We start from the raw sequence: 14,875 nt of genomic DNA, 5'->3' as shown, positions 1-14,875 counted from the left end.
GGGAGACTTAGTATTGTTAAGATGTTAATTCTCCTCCAATTGATCTAAAGACTCAATGCAATTAAAATCACAGGCTTTTAAAAATATATATAAATTGAAATTTTGTTTCTAAAACTTATATAGAAATGCAAAGCAGCTAGAATAGTAAAAAAAATTTTTTTTAATTTTAAGACTTATTGTAAAACTATGGTAATCAAGACAGTGTGGTATTTGTGTCAAAACAGACAAATAGATAAATGGAGCAGACAGAGTATCTAGAAAGAGACCCACACATATATGGACAACTAATTTTCAACTAACATACAAAGGAAATACAGTAGAGAAAGGATAGTATTTTAAACAAATGGTGCTTGAACAACTGGTATATCCATATGTAAAAAAAGGAACTTCAACCATACCTTGTACCATACACAAAAATTAACTCAAAATGAATCATAGACCTAAACGTAAACCTAATTCCTTAAAAATTCTAGAAGACAGCATAGGAGAAAACCTTTGTGATTTGGGTTACACTAAAAGCAAGATCGATAAAGGAACAAATTGATAAATTGGACTTTATCAAAATAAAAAATGTCTGCTCTCCAAAAGGCCCTGTGAAAAAATGAAAAGGTAAGCCATGGACTGGGAGGAGATACTTCCAAAGCATATATATGATAAAAGACTTTTATCCAGAATCTATAGAGAATTTTCAAAACTCAATAATAAGAACACAAATACCCAAGGAAAAAATGGGAGAAAGACTTAGACACTATATCAAAGCAGATATATGGATGGCAAATAAAACATAAAAAGATGCACACCCTTATTCACTAGGGAAATGAAATTTTAAAACATAATGGAAAAATCACTACACACCTAGGATAAAATTTAAAATATGTAAGAACTGATAATCTCTTATATTACAGGTGGGAATGTAGAATGTTACAGTTATTTTTTTAAAGTCTGGCAGTTCTTCCAAAAATTAAATATACATGTACTGTATGGTCCAGACACTCCACTCCTAGGTACTTATCCAAGGAAATTTAAGTCTAGGACCTTTAAAAGACAGTCTACATATGTTCACATCAGTTTTATCTGTAATAAAGCCAAAAACTAGAACCAACACAAATGTCCATGAACAAGTGAATGGAAACAACCTGTGGTATATCCATACAATGGAACTCTACATAGCAATAAAAAAAAGAACTGTTGATCCACACTATATCATGTATAAATCTCCAAATCCCTATGCTGAGTGAAAGAAGACAGAGAAAAAGAGAGTATATACTGTTTGATTCTATTCCTATAAAACTTAAGAACATACAAATTTATCGACAGTAACAGAACACAGATCAGGGGTTGCCTGGAGATAGGATGAAGACAAGGAAGGAAGGATTACCAAGGGGCATGAGGAAACTTTGGGTGGTGGTGGATATGTTTATTATCTTAATTGCAGTGATGGTTTCAGAGGTACGTATGTATGTGTGTGTATACATATATACATCAAAACTTTACAAATTATATATATACTTTATATAGGTGCAATGGGGATAAAAGCCTAACTGGTGTGAGAGAATAGAAAGAAGTGGAGAAAGTGAGTATAGACAACTCTTTCAAAGAGTTTTTCTCTAAAGGGAAGCAGAAAAATAGTGGAGAAGTTGGAGAATAAAAACAAAAGGTTATGTGAAAGAAGTACACCATAGAGGAATACATACAGCATCATTCAATTTACACAAAGTTAAAGAAAAGATATAAAACTTGACAATACACTATATGGGGATGTATTTACATATATTAAAATCATAACTCAGTGAAAATGAATGATAAATACAAAATTCAGAGTAGTGGCTAACCTTGGAGAAGAAGGAGGATGATACATGGGAGAGAACCATACAGGGGCTTCAAAATTGTTAGTAATGTTATTTTTGTAAGCTAATGATATTTACACTGATGTGCAGGGTCAAAATATGGAAGCTTTCTAGTCAAATTTTAAGAAATGACCCTCTTACCTTAGTTGATGCAAAAGGGAGAGAACTTAAGCAGAAAGGTATCCCATGGATGGTGCTGGCCTTACCGTTTCCTTGTGGATTCTGAATCATACCCCTTAACACAAGCAACACTGTATTCAATGAGCCATGGCTATTCTTGCCTACAGGCCAAATTGGGCCTGGAATTTTCTATATCCTGTCATTCCAGATACAAATTTTACTCTTCCCCAAATCTAATTCCTTTATAAAGTCTTTCCTGACATCATCTTTTACCAATGATATATCACAACGTTTGATGTTTCTAAATCACACATTATCTAACTGTATTATGGGAGTTCTGTTGTTAACTCATCTAATGTGATCAGTTTTCTCTTCTATCTAGCAGTTCTATATTGGTGCCTAACCAGTTCCAAATACAGATGGGTTGTTTTGAGTCTTCACACACAGGGAAAGAAATTTGAAAGAGAAAAGATAAAAAGGAAATGGTGAAAAGAATACTGAGTCATCCACGTGGTGCCAAAAAGGAAATAATTTTGGGGTAGTTTGTGGGGGTCCAGTCTGTCTCAGGAGCAGGAGATGTGCCAAAGATATAAGCATCACATTATCTGTATTTGGTTACCCACCATGATGGCAACATTTAAGGAAACGGTTATTTAGGAAAATATAGTAATCTGTCAAATGGAAAACGTCTCATTTATGGATTAAATTAAATATATCTTGAGTTGTGTGTTTATCAGTGGTGAACTATGAAGAACCACAATATAGGCTAGTTAAATCTGTTAAGAGAATGACAGACAAGCCACAGACTGGGAGAAAATATTTGCAAATCACGTATTTGATGAGAAACATGTATTCAGAATATATAAAGAACTCTCAAAACTCAATAAGAAAAAGCCCAAACAATACAGTTTTTAAAAAAAGGGCAAAAGATTGGAATACACTTCACCCAAGATACAGCTGACCCTTGAACAACATGGGTTTGAACTGCGTGGTTCCACTTAAACATGGATTTTTTTCAATCATAAGTACTACAATACTACACAATCCAGGGTTGGCTGAATCCACAAATGTGGAATCGCAGATGTGGAGGAAATGTGGATATAGAGGACTGACTATAAGCTATACGTGGTTTTTGGACTGTGCAGAGAGTCTGCTCCAACCCGCGCATTGTTCAAGGGTCAACTGTACATGGAGGGCAAATAAGCATATGAAAAGGTGTTCAACATCAACAGTCATTAGAGAAATGCAAATTAAAACCATGAGATAGTATCCACTTATTAGAATGTCTGAAAGAAGAAAAAACTGACAAGAACTCTCATGAAATACAAAACAGCACAGCCATGTTGGAAAACATTTTGGCAGTTTTTAATAAAGTTAAACATATGCTTACCACATAGCCCAGCAAATGCATTCTTAGATATTACCCAAGTGGAATGAAATTATGTTCACACAAAGCCCCAGACATGAATGTTTGCAGTAGCCTGTGTCATTTCATTTATATGACATTCTGGAAAAGGTAAAACATAGGGACACAAAACATACCCGTTTCCAGGGGCTGAGGTGTCTCCCGAAGAAAAGAGGTTCATTTTAAAGGGACATGGGGGACATTTTGGGGGTGAATGAACTGTTCTAAACCTTGATCATAGTGGTGGCTATACAACTGTATGCATTTGTCAAAATTCACAGTACTATACACTAAAAAGGGTGAACTTTTCTGTATGTAAATTATAGTTTAATAAACAAGCAAAAAACAAACAAACAGTACCATTGTGCACAGTCCTAGAGCCCTCTGTTCTGCTGGTCATTAGCCTTTTAGTTGCTGGATTATGGGGAGATCTTAGGGGAAAGGCAGACACAGCAGTGGGGGACCTCAGGGGCTTTTAGTTCAATAGCTATTCATTAACTTGTGTAGAAATACTTCAATACTACTTAACAGCTAGTATGGGTACACTAGTGCAAACCAGCTGCACAGTGGCCTGCCAACTGGTGTCAAAATTTCTATGATATTTTTCTTTGATTTGCTACTTTGCCTTTATCCCTCTTACTTTCCAAACCTCAGTTGACCCTATGTGATCACATAAACACGAAGAGTCTGTAGCAGCACAATTGTGACTTTGCATGAGTATTTCTGTGGGTTAGAAAGGTATTACTCTTATGAACCATTTTGTGAAGATGAGGAAATAAATTTAAATTTTACTTTATAATTACTATTTGTCTCTAAATAGGGAGAAAATTAAGATGAGAGAATCATATCCAAAATGCTATTATGCAGTATGGCCACTAAGTCTGGAAACACAGGCAAACACATAATAAGTGACTCTTTTGACGATATACAGCAATACATAGTGTGATGATTAAATTTTTGTATCAACTTGGCTAGGCCAGGGCACCCAGATATTTGGTCAAACACCAGTCCAGATACTTCTGTAAAGGTATTTTTAAGATGAGATTAACATTTAAATCAGTAGACTTTGAATAAAGCTGATTACCCTCTATAATGTTGAGTGGGCCTTGTCTAATCAGTTGAAGGCCTTTAAGAGGAAAAGACTGAGGTCCCCCAAGGAAAAATTCTGCCTCCAGACTGTCTTTAGACTCAAGCTACCACATCAGCTCTTCCCTGGGTCTCTAGCCTGCTCTGCGAATTTCAGACTTGCCAGTGCCCACAATCGTATGAGCCAATTCCTTAAAATAAATCAATCTCCCTCTTCCTCTCAGTGCAAGCCCCGCCACCTACACAACACACACACACACACACACACACACACAAACACACACCCTCTCTCTCTCTCTCTATTGGTTCTGTTGCTATGGAGAAGCCTAATACTCATGGTAAAGAATATTATTTGTTTCCAAACTTTATAGCCATACTTTAGTTAGGAGGATCCTGGGCAAAATCATAGAACAATAAAAATATAGGGTAAAAAGCAAGCAAGCGATTCATGAATAATTACTTCATACTGTTATTGCCTTAACAGCTGCTGCTTCTTAACCTTACAATTGTTGATGAACTCTACAAGGAACACTGTCCAAAGAATTTAACAATAACAAATAAAGGTTTAGAAAACTGAAAGCCAGACTTTTCCTAATGCTTTCTCTGTCTCCAATAATTAGAAAGATTAGGTTTCTGACAAACTGCTGAAAAGACTCACATTAACAAGTATGTGGATCCTCATTTTATATACGGTCTAATTTCCCTTTGACAATTCTTTTAGCAGAAGTTCCTACTCTTCACCGCTGGCTATAAACAGCTAATTAAATTCATTTTACGATACTTCTATTAAATGCCTTCTCTAGTTAACACTGGAGAAGAGTTGCAGCTATGTAGAATGCAGGCTACAAGGCAGGAATTCACATGAGTTAGTAATCTTTCTGTTGGCCATAGCCAACCTCCCTTGACCTCATCAGATACCAAATATCCACCCCACTACATGGAATGATGCAGGAACAAGAAAGGTATTTTTCATCCCTGTTCTCAAGAAGCTAGTAGAGGGGCTCAAACATATAGAGGTGATTCTAGACCAAGGAGAAGAGGGAGACAGTACATGTAGTGCAGTGGTTAAGAGTGTGGACAATGAAGCAGATAATAACTCTACTGCCATCTAGCTTTGTGACCTGAGACACTTTACTTAATCTTTCTGAGCTCTGGTTTCTTCATTTCTAAGATAAGGATGATTATCACAAGGGTTGCTGGGAGGATAATGTGCAATATGCAGATAAATCAATGAGTACACTGCCTGGTACACAGTAAAGTTTAAGCAATGTTTATAGCTGTGCTTTCTCTTTATTATTTTAATAAATGATTTTTGGGGATAATATACATGGTGTGATGGTTAAATTTTTGTATTAACTTGGCTAGGCCACGGCACCCAGATATTTGGTCAAACACTAGTCTAGATGTTGCTGTGAAGGTACCTACTGTTGAAAACTAATATTAACATGATGATATTCCAGGGAAAGAGAACAGGGATTCAGCTCTGTGAATGCACAGGGCAGATGGGGTTACACAAACAGTTCTAGTGGCCAGACTGTCAGGTCCATGGAAGAGAATAGCAAATGGGAGAGAAGGCCAGAAAGGTACCTGTCTTGAAAGCTAGTGTCGCTCATCTCAATAAGAAGTAATCATGAAATGAACTGTCAGTAAAGAGGGATGGAAGCTCCATGATATGTTCAGTTCACAATAAAATGAAATAACTAGTAGCTGGCAATTGTTAAGCCTTGGTATCTTTGATTTCTAACTCGATAGTTTTTATTACTTTAGAATAAATGCTGAGGTGGTTACAAAAAAGATTGTACATTCGAACCCTTAAGTGAGTTATTAAAATGAGTTGAAGTCTGTTACAAATGTCAGGACCCTTGGCTTAGTTACATAAATAATTTATAACAATTATCACAATTCCCTTTCAACTCTATGTTTTCAGAGCTGCCATTCAGCATTTAAACCTAAACAAGCTAAATGAATGGTAACATCATTTTGCCACTGAGATTATGCTCCAAAACATGTATGTGATTTAGCAAATTAATTCATATGCATTTTCAAACTTACCATGCCACCGACCCAAGTGTTAAGAGTAAAGAATTAGTTTCAATTCCCTTACCAAAAGAACCCAAGTAACTGTCTTTTATACTTCAGAAAATACACTGTCATCCACATGCTCATTATTGGGGGAACTGCTACCAGATTAACCCTTTTTAGCAAAAAAGTTCTTTTTCAGCTTAAAATAAGAGGAAAAGTAAAGGGAAAAAGTAGATATGGAGAAGGAAAGAAATTATGTCACCCTGATAGAATAAGCCTTGGTTTGGATAAAGTGTCTGTCCTCTTGGCAGAGCCTCTTTAAGGCTTAGTTTTGTTCCATCTGAGAATGCATTTATTTTACTTTCATTCTTGAAAGGTATTTTTGCTGGTTGCTAAGTTGACTGGTTTTTTTCTTTGGCACTTTAAAAATATCATTCCACTGTTTTCTGGCCTTCAAAATTTCTGATGAGAAGGCAATGGTCTTTTGAATTATTTCTTTGTGTGTAGTTTGTCATTTTTCTCTGGTTGCTTTCAAGATTTTCTTTTTATCTTTGGTTTTCAGCAGCTTTGACTGGGTACAGTTTTCTTTGTAATCTATGTTACTTAGAGTTCACTGAGTTTCTTGAAAATGTAAATTTATGTCTTTTATCATATTTGGCAAATTTTTGGACAATATTTCTTCAAACAATTTTGTTGTTGTTAAGGCCCCATTTTCTCTCTATTCTCCTTCTGGGATGACAAATATCAGGCTTTTTTGTACTGTTTGGCAGGTCCCTGATGATGCTGATGTTCATTCTTGCTTTCAATCTTTGTGTGTGTGTGTGTGTGTGTGTGTTCTTCAGACTGAATCATTTCTATTGATCTACCTCCAAGTTCACTGACTTTTCCTCTCTTACACCATTCTGTGTTAAGCTCATCAAGTAGTTTTTACTTTCCGTGACACTAGGTCATATTTTCTTTATTCTTCAAATGTTATTTAATTTTGGATTATACCCTGGACATTTTGAAAGTTATATTGCAGATACTCTGGATTCTGTTATATTCCTCTAAAACTTAAAAGGAGTGTCACTATTTTTGTTTTAATAAGCAATTAATTACTACATTGGAATCAAACAAACTCTGTCACTTGAGTGACAGCTCAAGTCCTACCTCAATTTTTTTTAATACGTAGCGAGGCTGCTTTGTGCCTGCCACACGGAGGTGTGGTTCAAGTATCTAGTATAGCTTGTTTTTTGTGTGTAGGCAGCCCCCACACAAAAATGGAGTGTGATCTAAGGGACATTTTCTAGTATGTTGATTTAACTCAGAACTCTGAATGCATTTCTCATAAAGACAACTCTGTTACCTTGAGTGGTTATATTAACAAACCATTTAACCAAATCATTTATCCAATTTGTACCCAAATCCAGCTATAATTGCTTATTTATATAAGATAAAGCAAAGCAGTGGCTTGGTTTCTTTTTCTCATAATCAGACAACTGAGAAAATAACTCCGGTATAGGGTCACTTTTACCATTAAGTTCTCCTGAGTAAGCAAATGTGTCAATTACCACTTTTTAAAATTCTAACATGGGAGGGACTTCTCTTTCGAGGTAAAATATAGAAGAATGGAAGACATTTGTTTCCGTGGTAACAATAAGAAAAATCCAGACAAAATAAAAATCATATTTTTCCAAGAGGCTAGCAAAGAGCATGAATGCAAGGAATCTGTGATAGCCATACTCCAGGATGGCTCCCATGCTGCTCCCCTCCTGGTAGTTTCCTCTCACAATGAATAGGGTTAACCGGTGTAATCAATAGGATATAACAGAAATGGCAGTGTGTGACTTCAAAGCTAGGTCATAAAAAGGCAGTCCTATGCTCTGAATTTTCACCACTCTACTTTTCTCTTAGGGTATTTATTTTTTGTATTACAGTTATTTTTATATATTAGGATAAACATCTAAATTATCTTTTCTACAATTATTAGCACAGTGCTGACCTGCTAAAGTTCAATAATTATTTGACAAATAAATGAACATAGAATAAGAAGGAGCTAACTTTATTCACATTTCTATGAATATCAAAGATAATTCTGTGAGACTTCTGAGATTTCTTGAAACTGTGCAACATTTGTTATTAGCTATTTTTATACCTTTTTATATGCCTTATACCTGGTTCTCTATTTTCCTTCTGAGATGTGAATTTTATATATATATATATATCAGACATTTTTATATCATGCCACAGGTCCCTAAAGCTGTATTCATTTTGCTCTAATTTTTTTAGACTGTTAATCAGAGAAGGATAATACAATTCTTTCAGAGAAAGCACAGTACAGCAGGAGCTGATGTGTTCTTTATTCCAGACCTACCTCTGGGCTAGAAGGAACATGTGATGGTGGTGGAGAACCAAGTGTGCTGATCCTTCTATTCTCAGCTTAAATATCATCTCCTTGGAGAGAATTAGCACTGAGTTTGTTTAATTATTGACTGTTCACTTGGATCCCTAGCTAGATTATGAGGTCCAGGAAGGCAGGTACTGAATTGTTTGGCTCCTACATTGTAGGTCCACTGTCTAGACAGTGACCAAACAGAGTAGTTGCTCAATAAATACACACTGAATAAACAACCGAACCAAGATCCTTGTTCAGAATCAAAAGGTACACTTTCTAGGCCTCAAATACCCTTATGCTCTTTATATAAGATTTACCTTAGAACCCTGTTCTACACCTTGCCCCTCCTTTTCCCAAAGCACCCCCACTTTGACTTGGAATGGGAGAGTCCCTTTGCACATATACAACAGATAAAAGAGATAAAAGAAGGGGAGCCCCTAAATTCTGTTGCCAAGACTTCAATAGTCAGCATGTATTAGAATTCTGAATACATTTTTGCCACAGAAATATTTTATAAGTAAGTATAATTTGGGGGGTGCAAAATGGGTTAAATGACCTTTTAATGAGCTGGCTAGGAGTATAACCACCAGAACCGCTTCTGTAAGAAATGCATTCTGAGTTAAACCAACAGATTAAAAATACCTTTTGGATCACTGTTTATTTGTATGTGGGACTGCCAACACTCCAAAAATTATTAATATTAGAAAACTGATTGTTTGATAACTGTCTTTTTAAAAATTTTATTTATCTTCTTATTACTACTACCAAAGGAAGATGCAAATAATAATAAAAAGTGTAAACTATCTGCTAGTAATTTGCATATTCTGCCTTACTGTTTTCTCAAAGATTTGGAACTCTCATAAAATTCACTACCTCTGCTACCAGATACCAAGTCAACAATTAAAATATATCAAAAAAAAAAAAAAAAAGGGAATTCCCTGGTGGTCTAGTGGTTAAGACTTTGTGCTTTCATTGCCGTGGGCCCAGGTTCGATCCCTGGTTGGGGAACTAAGATCCTGCAAGCTGCGCAGCTCGGCCAAAAATAAAATAAAATATACTATCTCTCTACTCTGCACAAACAGAACTTTCTGGCAGTCAGTAACATCCATGTCTAAACACCAAAGGAGAAGGCTCTTTATCTCAAGTAAGAGCTATTCTTTAATTGTGGTAGAGATTTTAATCATATTTCAGTGCAGTCTCTGAAGGCTTTGGTGCAAGAAAATTGCCTTCAGCCTTGGAGCCTGCTTGCATCATTCCGTGTATCTTGGTGATTGAGGGTATTTTACTCACCACTTGGAAAAATAAGGCTATATTATAGATCTTTTACAAACTCATTATGATTAATGAGTGAGTAGGATCGTAGCTGTCACATGATCAGCTGTAGAAAAATCAATGAGCTAAAAACTCCATTACATATTCTATTATCTATGCTTCATAGAAGGTTCTGGAATATATCTCTGGGTTTGTATTTCATCAGCCTATACAGGCACTGAGTTCATCTAGGGCTCTCCCAAGATAACAACTGTATAATTTTTCCTAGGGGAAGGCCACTAGGATTACCCTCTCTGGAGTAATCACTGCTCAATGCCCATCCCCCGGAGCCGCGCCAGCAGGGGAATGGCTGTCGCTACACACAAGTTTATTGTCATCCCTTTCTTTGCCAGAACTACATACAGTATGAGCCAGGTTATGCAGGATGTTTGAAATTATAAGGAGAGAGTCAACATGCTCGCTAAGTACCCTCAAAGGTATTCCAAGTATCCTTTGGCTGCTTAAGTGAGGCCAGTCAAAAGCAGGTTCTGGCAGCTGAGTTGTCCTATGTTAGGCCCACGCCAGTCTGGGAACCACTTTAGGGTTGGTTCTTTCTTACTGCTATAGAAGGAGAAGCTGAAGCCATCTTTCTAAAAGCCTAACTGAGAATGAAAGATCATTCTGCTCTGAAAATAAAAGCCTATCATTTCCTATTAACTGAAACATCTGTTTTGGTTGCTAGAATCATGATTTGTATTGAGGGACTATTTCAAATGTTGAGCTCTAAATATTTCCAATTGGTATAGTCCTAGATACTAATGTAGTAAAATTGTCACTGCAATGGAGTGCAGAGAAAGAAAAGCTTTTACATTAATGCTGATTCCTCCAGTTTCTGTGACTGATACTACTGAGCTTATAATGGCATGCATAGATTAATTTTTCTTTTGACTGGAAAATAACAAACAACTTAACTGACTGAATTTACAGCTTACTAACTAAATTTGAAGTACAATACTCTAAATTGCTTGCTCAATATTCTTGGCTTTTAAGGGTATTTGGTTTAGCACGTTAAGCCCCAAAACAAAACTGAACAGGATTATCAAAAGTAGTTCATTTATTTTTGAGTTTTATCAGGACTAAATATTGAAGTAGAAACAAAGCTAGCAAAAGAGGTGAGTGACAGTATAAAATGTGAAATCAGCCTTACCCACTGCACCCGATGACTTTGTTGTACAGATAGGACGGCAAGCCTTTCAGATGAACGTTGTTATCCACGTACACATACTGTAGTTCTCGAGATCGACCTAAATCTGGATTAGAAAGAAAAGTGCTATAATTCCTATAAATATACACCAATATAATGTGAAACATAAAATTTAATACATAATATTAGAATAATTCAAATTTCTACTCTGGAAGAAAAAAATGTTGCAGATTTAACTAGGTGTGAAATTATCTCAGCTGTAATATGAGATTCTACATCAGAAAACATGACTATTGAAAAATTACTCAACCCACCTGAACCTTGAGCATTTAAGCTGTAAAATGAGTACTGGGAATGGAATATTATTAGATTTCCTTCCCACATAAAAATTCTATGACTTTTAATAAAAAAATTCTATTTATTTATTAAGTTTGTTATAGGTTGTTTATTTAGTTTCATTTTTCTCCATAGGAAAAAGTGTTACACAAACTAAGTTGGCAGGTCAGCCTACTGTGTCTCACCTCCCCTGGGCAGAAAGATGGGAGGAGGGGTAAAGGAGGGCTAGGGATCAATCTGACCCTGGCTGGGCTGGGCCTCAGGGGCCAGGTGGATCTAGGAAGGGATGTAACTGCCCGTGGCTGCAGGGGGAGAAAGAAGCAAAGGGAACCCCAAATCCCAGTCCTCAGTGAGGTGTGAGGTACAGATGGATGGACAAGACCTGCAGGCCAGGAAGCCGGGATAGGAATGGGTTTGTACCAGGAATGGGAAGAGGTGAGAAAGGGAGCCCAAAGAGAATAATCTGCAATAGGAACAAGTATGCCAGAAAGAGGGAGAATCCAGAAGTTTCGCAGAAGTAGCCGGACAAGGGGGGAGCAAAGACTGGAGGAGGATTCAGTCAGGAAACAAAGCACAAAGTACTGAAGGTGATCTCTGGCCATCACAGGCAGCAGAGACACTTCCAAGTGCCGAGGTCATCCCTTCCTGTCTACTGTGTGCCCAAGATTGTTCGACCAGCTTTCCTTTCCACTCCTATCACTCACAGGGTAGAGCTATTTGTCTTCATCGTTACAGAGGCACAGAACAGAATCCTCAGTAGCCTTGCCAACCCTCTGCCTCCTGAAGTAAGAACATAATCTTTGAAAAGTTTTCAATCTCTGAAAAGTTTCAAACTATAATTCTGCTTGTGAAAATAGGAAATAGGCTGAAGGAGCTCTCTTTTTCCCCTGTCCTTCTACAGTTAGGAAAGACAAAGGCCCAGATAGCAAAATTAAGTGGTTCTTAAGCATATTTACATTTCAAAACAAAACCCATTTACCCATTAAGGACCTTTTAGGCACTATGGTAGGCCTTGGGGATTCAGATATGAATATGATATTGAGGACGGACATGAAAAATGATTACTGTAATACAATATGATCACTGCTATTAGAGAGGCTTGTATAAAGTCTGTTTCACAGATGGGTTCTGGACAATTTGTTACATTAAGTGGGAGGGGGATAATATAAGATTGAGGTAAGGAAGGGTTTGTCATGGAAATGGGTAGGAAAAGGTGAACATTACCTCCTCTTTTCCCTTACAAGTCCTATCACAGTATTCTTGCCCAGGAATAGCACAGGGGTTAAGTTACAAAAAGAGGAACCAAAATTGGCAGCACTGGGAACAGGCAACAAAAGCACTGGGAAGTGTCAACTCTTAGGGAGAAAAAAAAATTACTTGCCTACTAGCTAGAGATGCCCTTTCCCAGCGTGGTGGTTTTAATATATCTAACAAACAGAATAGGCAGAACTGCTGTGTGATTTTGTGATTTCAGAGTAAGTCACAAAAGGCATTGTGGCTTCCTCTTTGCTCTCCCTTGGATCGCTTGTTCAGGAAGACAACTCCCTTGTCATGAGGGCCCTCCAGCAGCTTTATTGGAGAGGAAATGAGACCACCAGCCAACAGCTATGTGAGTAAACCATCTTGGAAGCAGCTCCCCCAAGCCCCAGGTCAAGTCTTCAGATTACTACAGCCCCAAGACTATGTAAATATCCTGTTCCTTCTCAAAGTTTTTCCCATTAATTTTAGCATTCATCAATGGGTCTTGTTTGCAACAATTATTACACAGTATTCATTTAGTGGTGATTTTCGATTACCATCTTTCTGTCTACATTTATTAACTGGAATTCTTCTGTAAGGAAGAGCCATCTCTTCTCCCCCATTTATTTATTTGATTTTTATAACAGTATGGATTCATGGATATTTATTTTATTGTAGGGACTAAAAACCCAATACCATTATCGTTCATTGTGGTGGTTAAAATGTTCCAGTTTTGGCAATTAGGAACACTTAAAATTGGTCCTTATGTTCTTTCACAAGTTTTCATCCTTTTTTGAGTATCACCATACTTTCCGGCACCACAAGACAGTCCCAGCTCAGCTTGTATTTTCCCTGCTGTAGCCCTGAAATCAATTACTTCTCCAAGGAGCCTTAATTCCTTTTAATAGGGTATGGTGTTTAGAAACCAAGATCTGAGTGCTAGGTGTGCTCATTACTATGGGAATGACATTGCTTCTAGGATCCCTAAGTAGAAAGATCTACAAAACATATGTAAGTATACTAACCCATGTATACATATACAACTATATTGTTGGAAATGTACCTTCAGCATAGATTCCTAGGAGTGGACTTGTTAGGTCAAAAGGTAAATACATGTGTAGATGTGTAGATTCTTTGGCATTTCCCTCCAGAGGAGTTACACCAATTTGCATTCCCTTCATCAATGTATGAGAGCATTGGTTTTCCCACAGTTTCACCAAGTTTTAAAACATGTTGTCTTATTTAAAAATTTCTGTCATTCTGAATTTGTATTTGTCTAATTATTAGTGTGAACATTTTTCAATGTGTCCGAGGGCCATTTTTACATAGTTTCTTTTTTGTGAATTGTCTGTTCATATCTTATGTGTCTGTTCTTTCACTTATCAGCCATGTGACCAGAGCCTCAGTTTTCACATATGTTAAATGGCATAATAGTGCCTAACCCCTCAACTTTACCAAGTTGTTAAAACTGAATGTGAAAGTAATCTGTAAAATTTAAATCACTATACAGTTTTTTTAAGCATAAGAATACATAATTACCACAATAATATGTACTGCTACTTTAGTAAACATGTATAAACTTCTCTACTGGTATAAAAGGCTACAAATTTATAAAACATAGGTGGAAAAAATATACATAGAAATATCAGAATCTACTTGCAATGAAAGAGTCCTCAAAATTACATTAAAAATTCCTATTTTATATTTTTTCACTACTTCTCTGACTGTATACAAATCCTTTCATCACATATAGAAATCTGCAGACTTGAAAGGCATATAGAAATGTTTGGAATTTTTAAAAAATTGAAACTACACTGATAAAATATAAATGAGCTCTGGTCTCAGATATGACTGTCAGAGCCTGCAGGGGTTTCAGGGAAAGATTCTTTACTTGAGTTTATGCAGTGGTAAGGAGTATAGGATACTAATTAATGGAGCAGGAACACACTCTCAGAGTCAGAGAACTTGGGTTTGAATCTTCATTCTTCTAT

At 36.6% G+C, this 14,875-nt stretch overlaps 1 protein-coding gene across 3 annotated transcripts in view; it reads right to left on the bottom strand.

The window, feature by feature from the left end:
* LRRC28 (leucine rich repeat containing 28) overlaps positions 1 to 14,875 on the bottom strand; it is a 180,332-nt gene that overhangs the window by 36,668 nt on the left and 128,789 nt on the right. For all 3 annotated transcript variants that reach the window (XM_036843625.1, XM_036843623.1, XM_036843624.1), the window contains one exon: positions 11,313 to 11,415. In XM_036843625.1, coding sequence (XP_036699520.1) covers positions 11,313 to 11,415 — 103 coding nt within the window. The remainder of the gene's footprint in view (positions 1 to 11,312; positions 11,416 to 14,875) is intronic.

The sequence above is a fragment of the Balaenoptera musculus genome, chromosome 2, assembly GCF_009873245.2.
Source record: "Balaenoptera musculus isolate JJ_BM4_2016_0621 chromosome 2, mBalMus1.pri.v3, whole genome shotgun sequence".
NCBI classification, from domain to species: Eukaryota; Metazoa; Chordata; class Mammalia; order Artiodactyla; family Balaenopteridae; genus Balaenoptera; species Balaenoptera musculus.
This window is presented reverse-complemented; position numbering and strand designations above follow the sequence as displayed.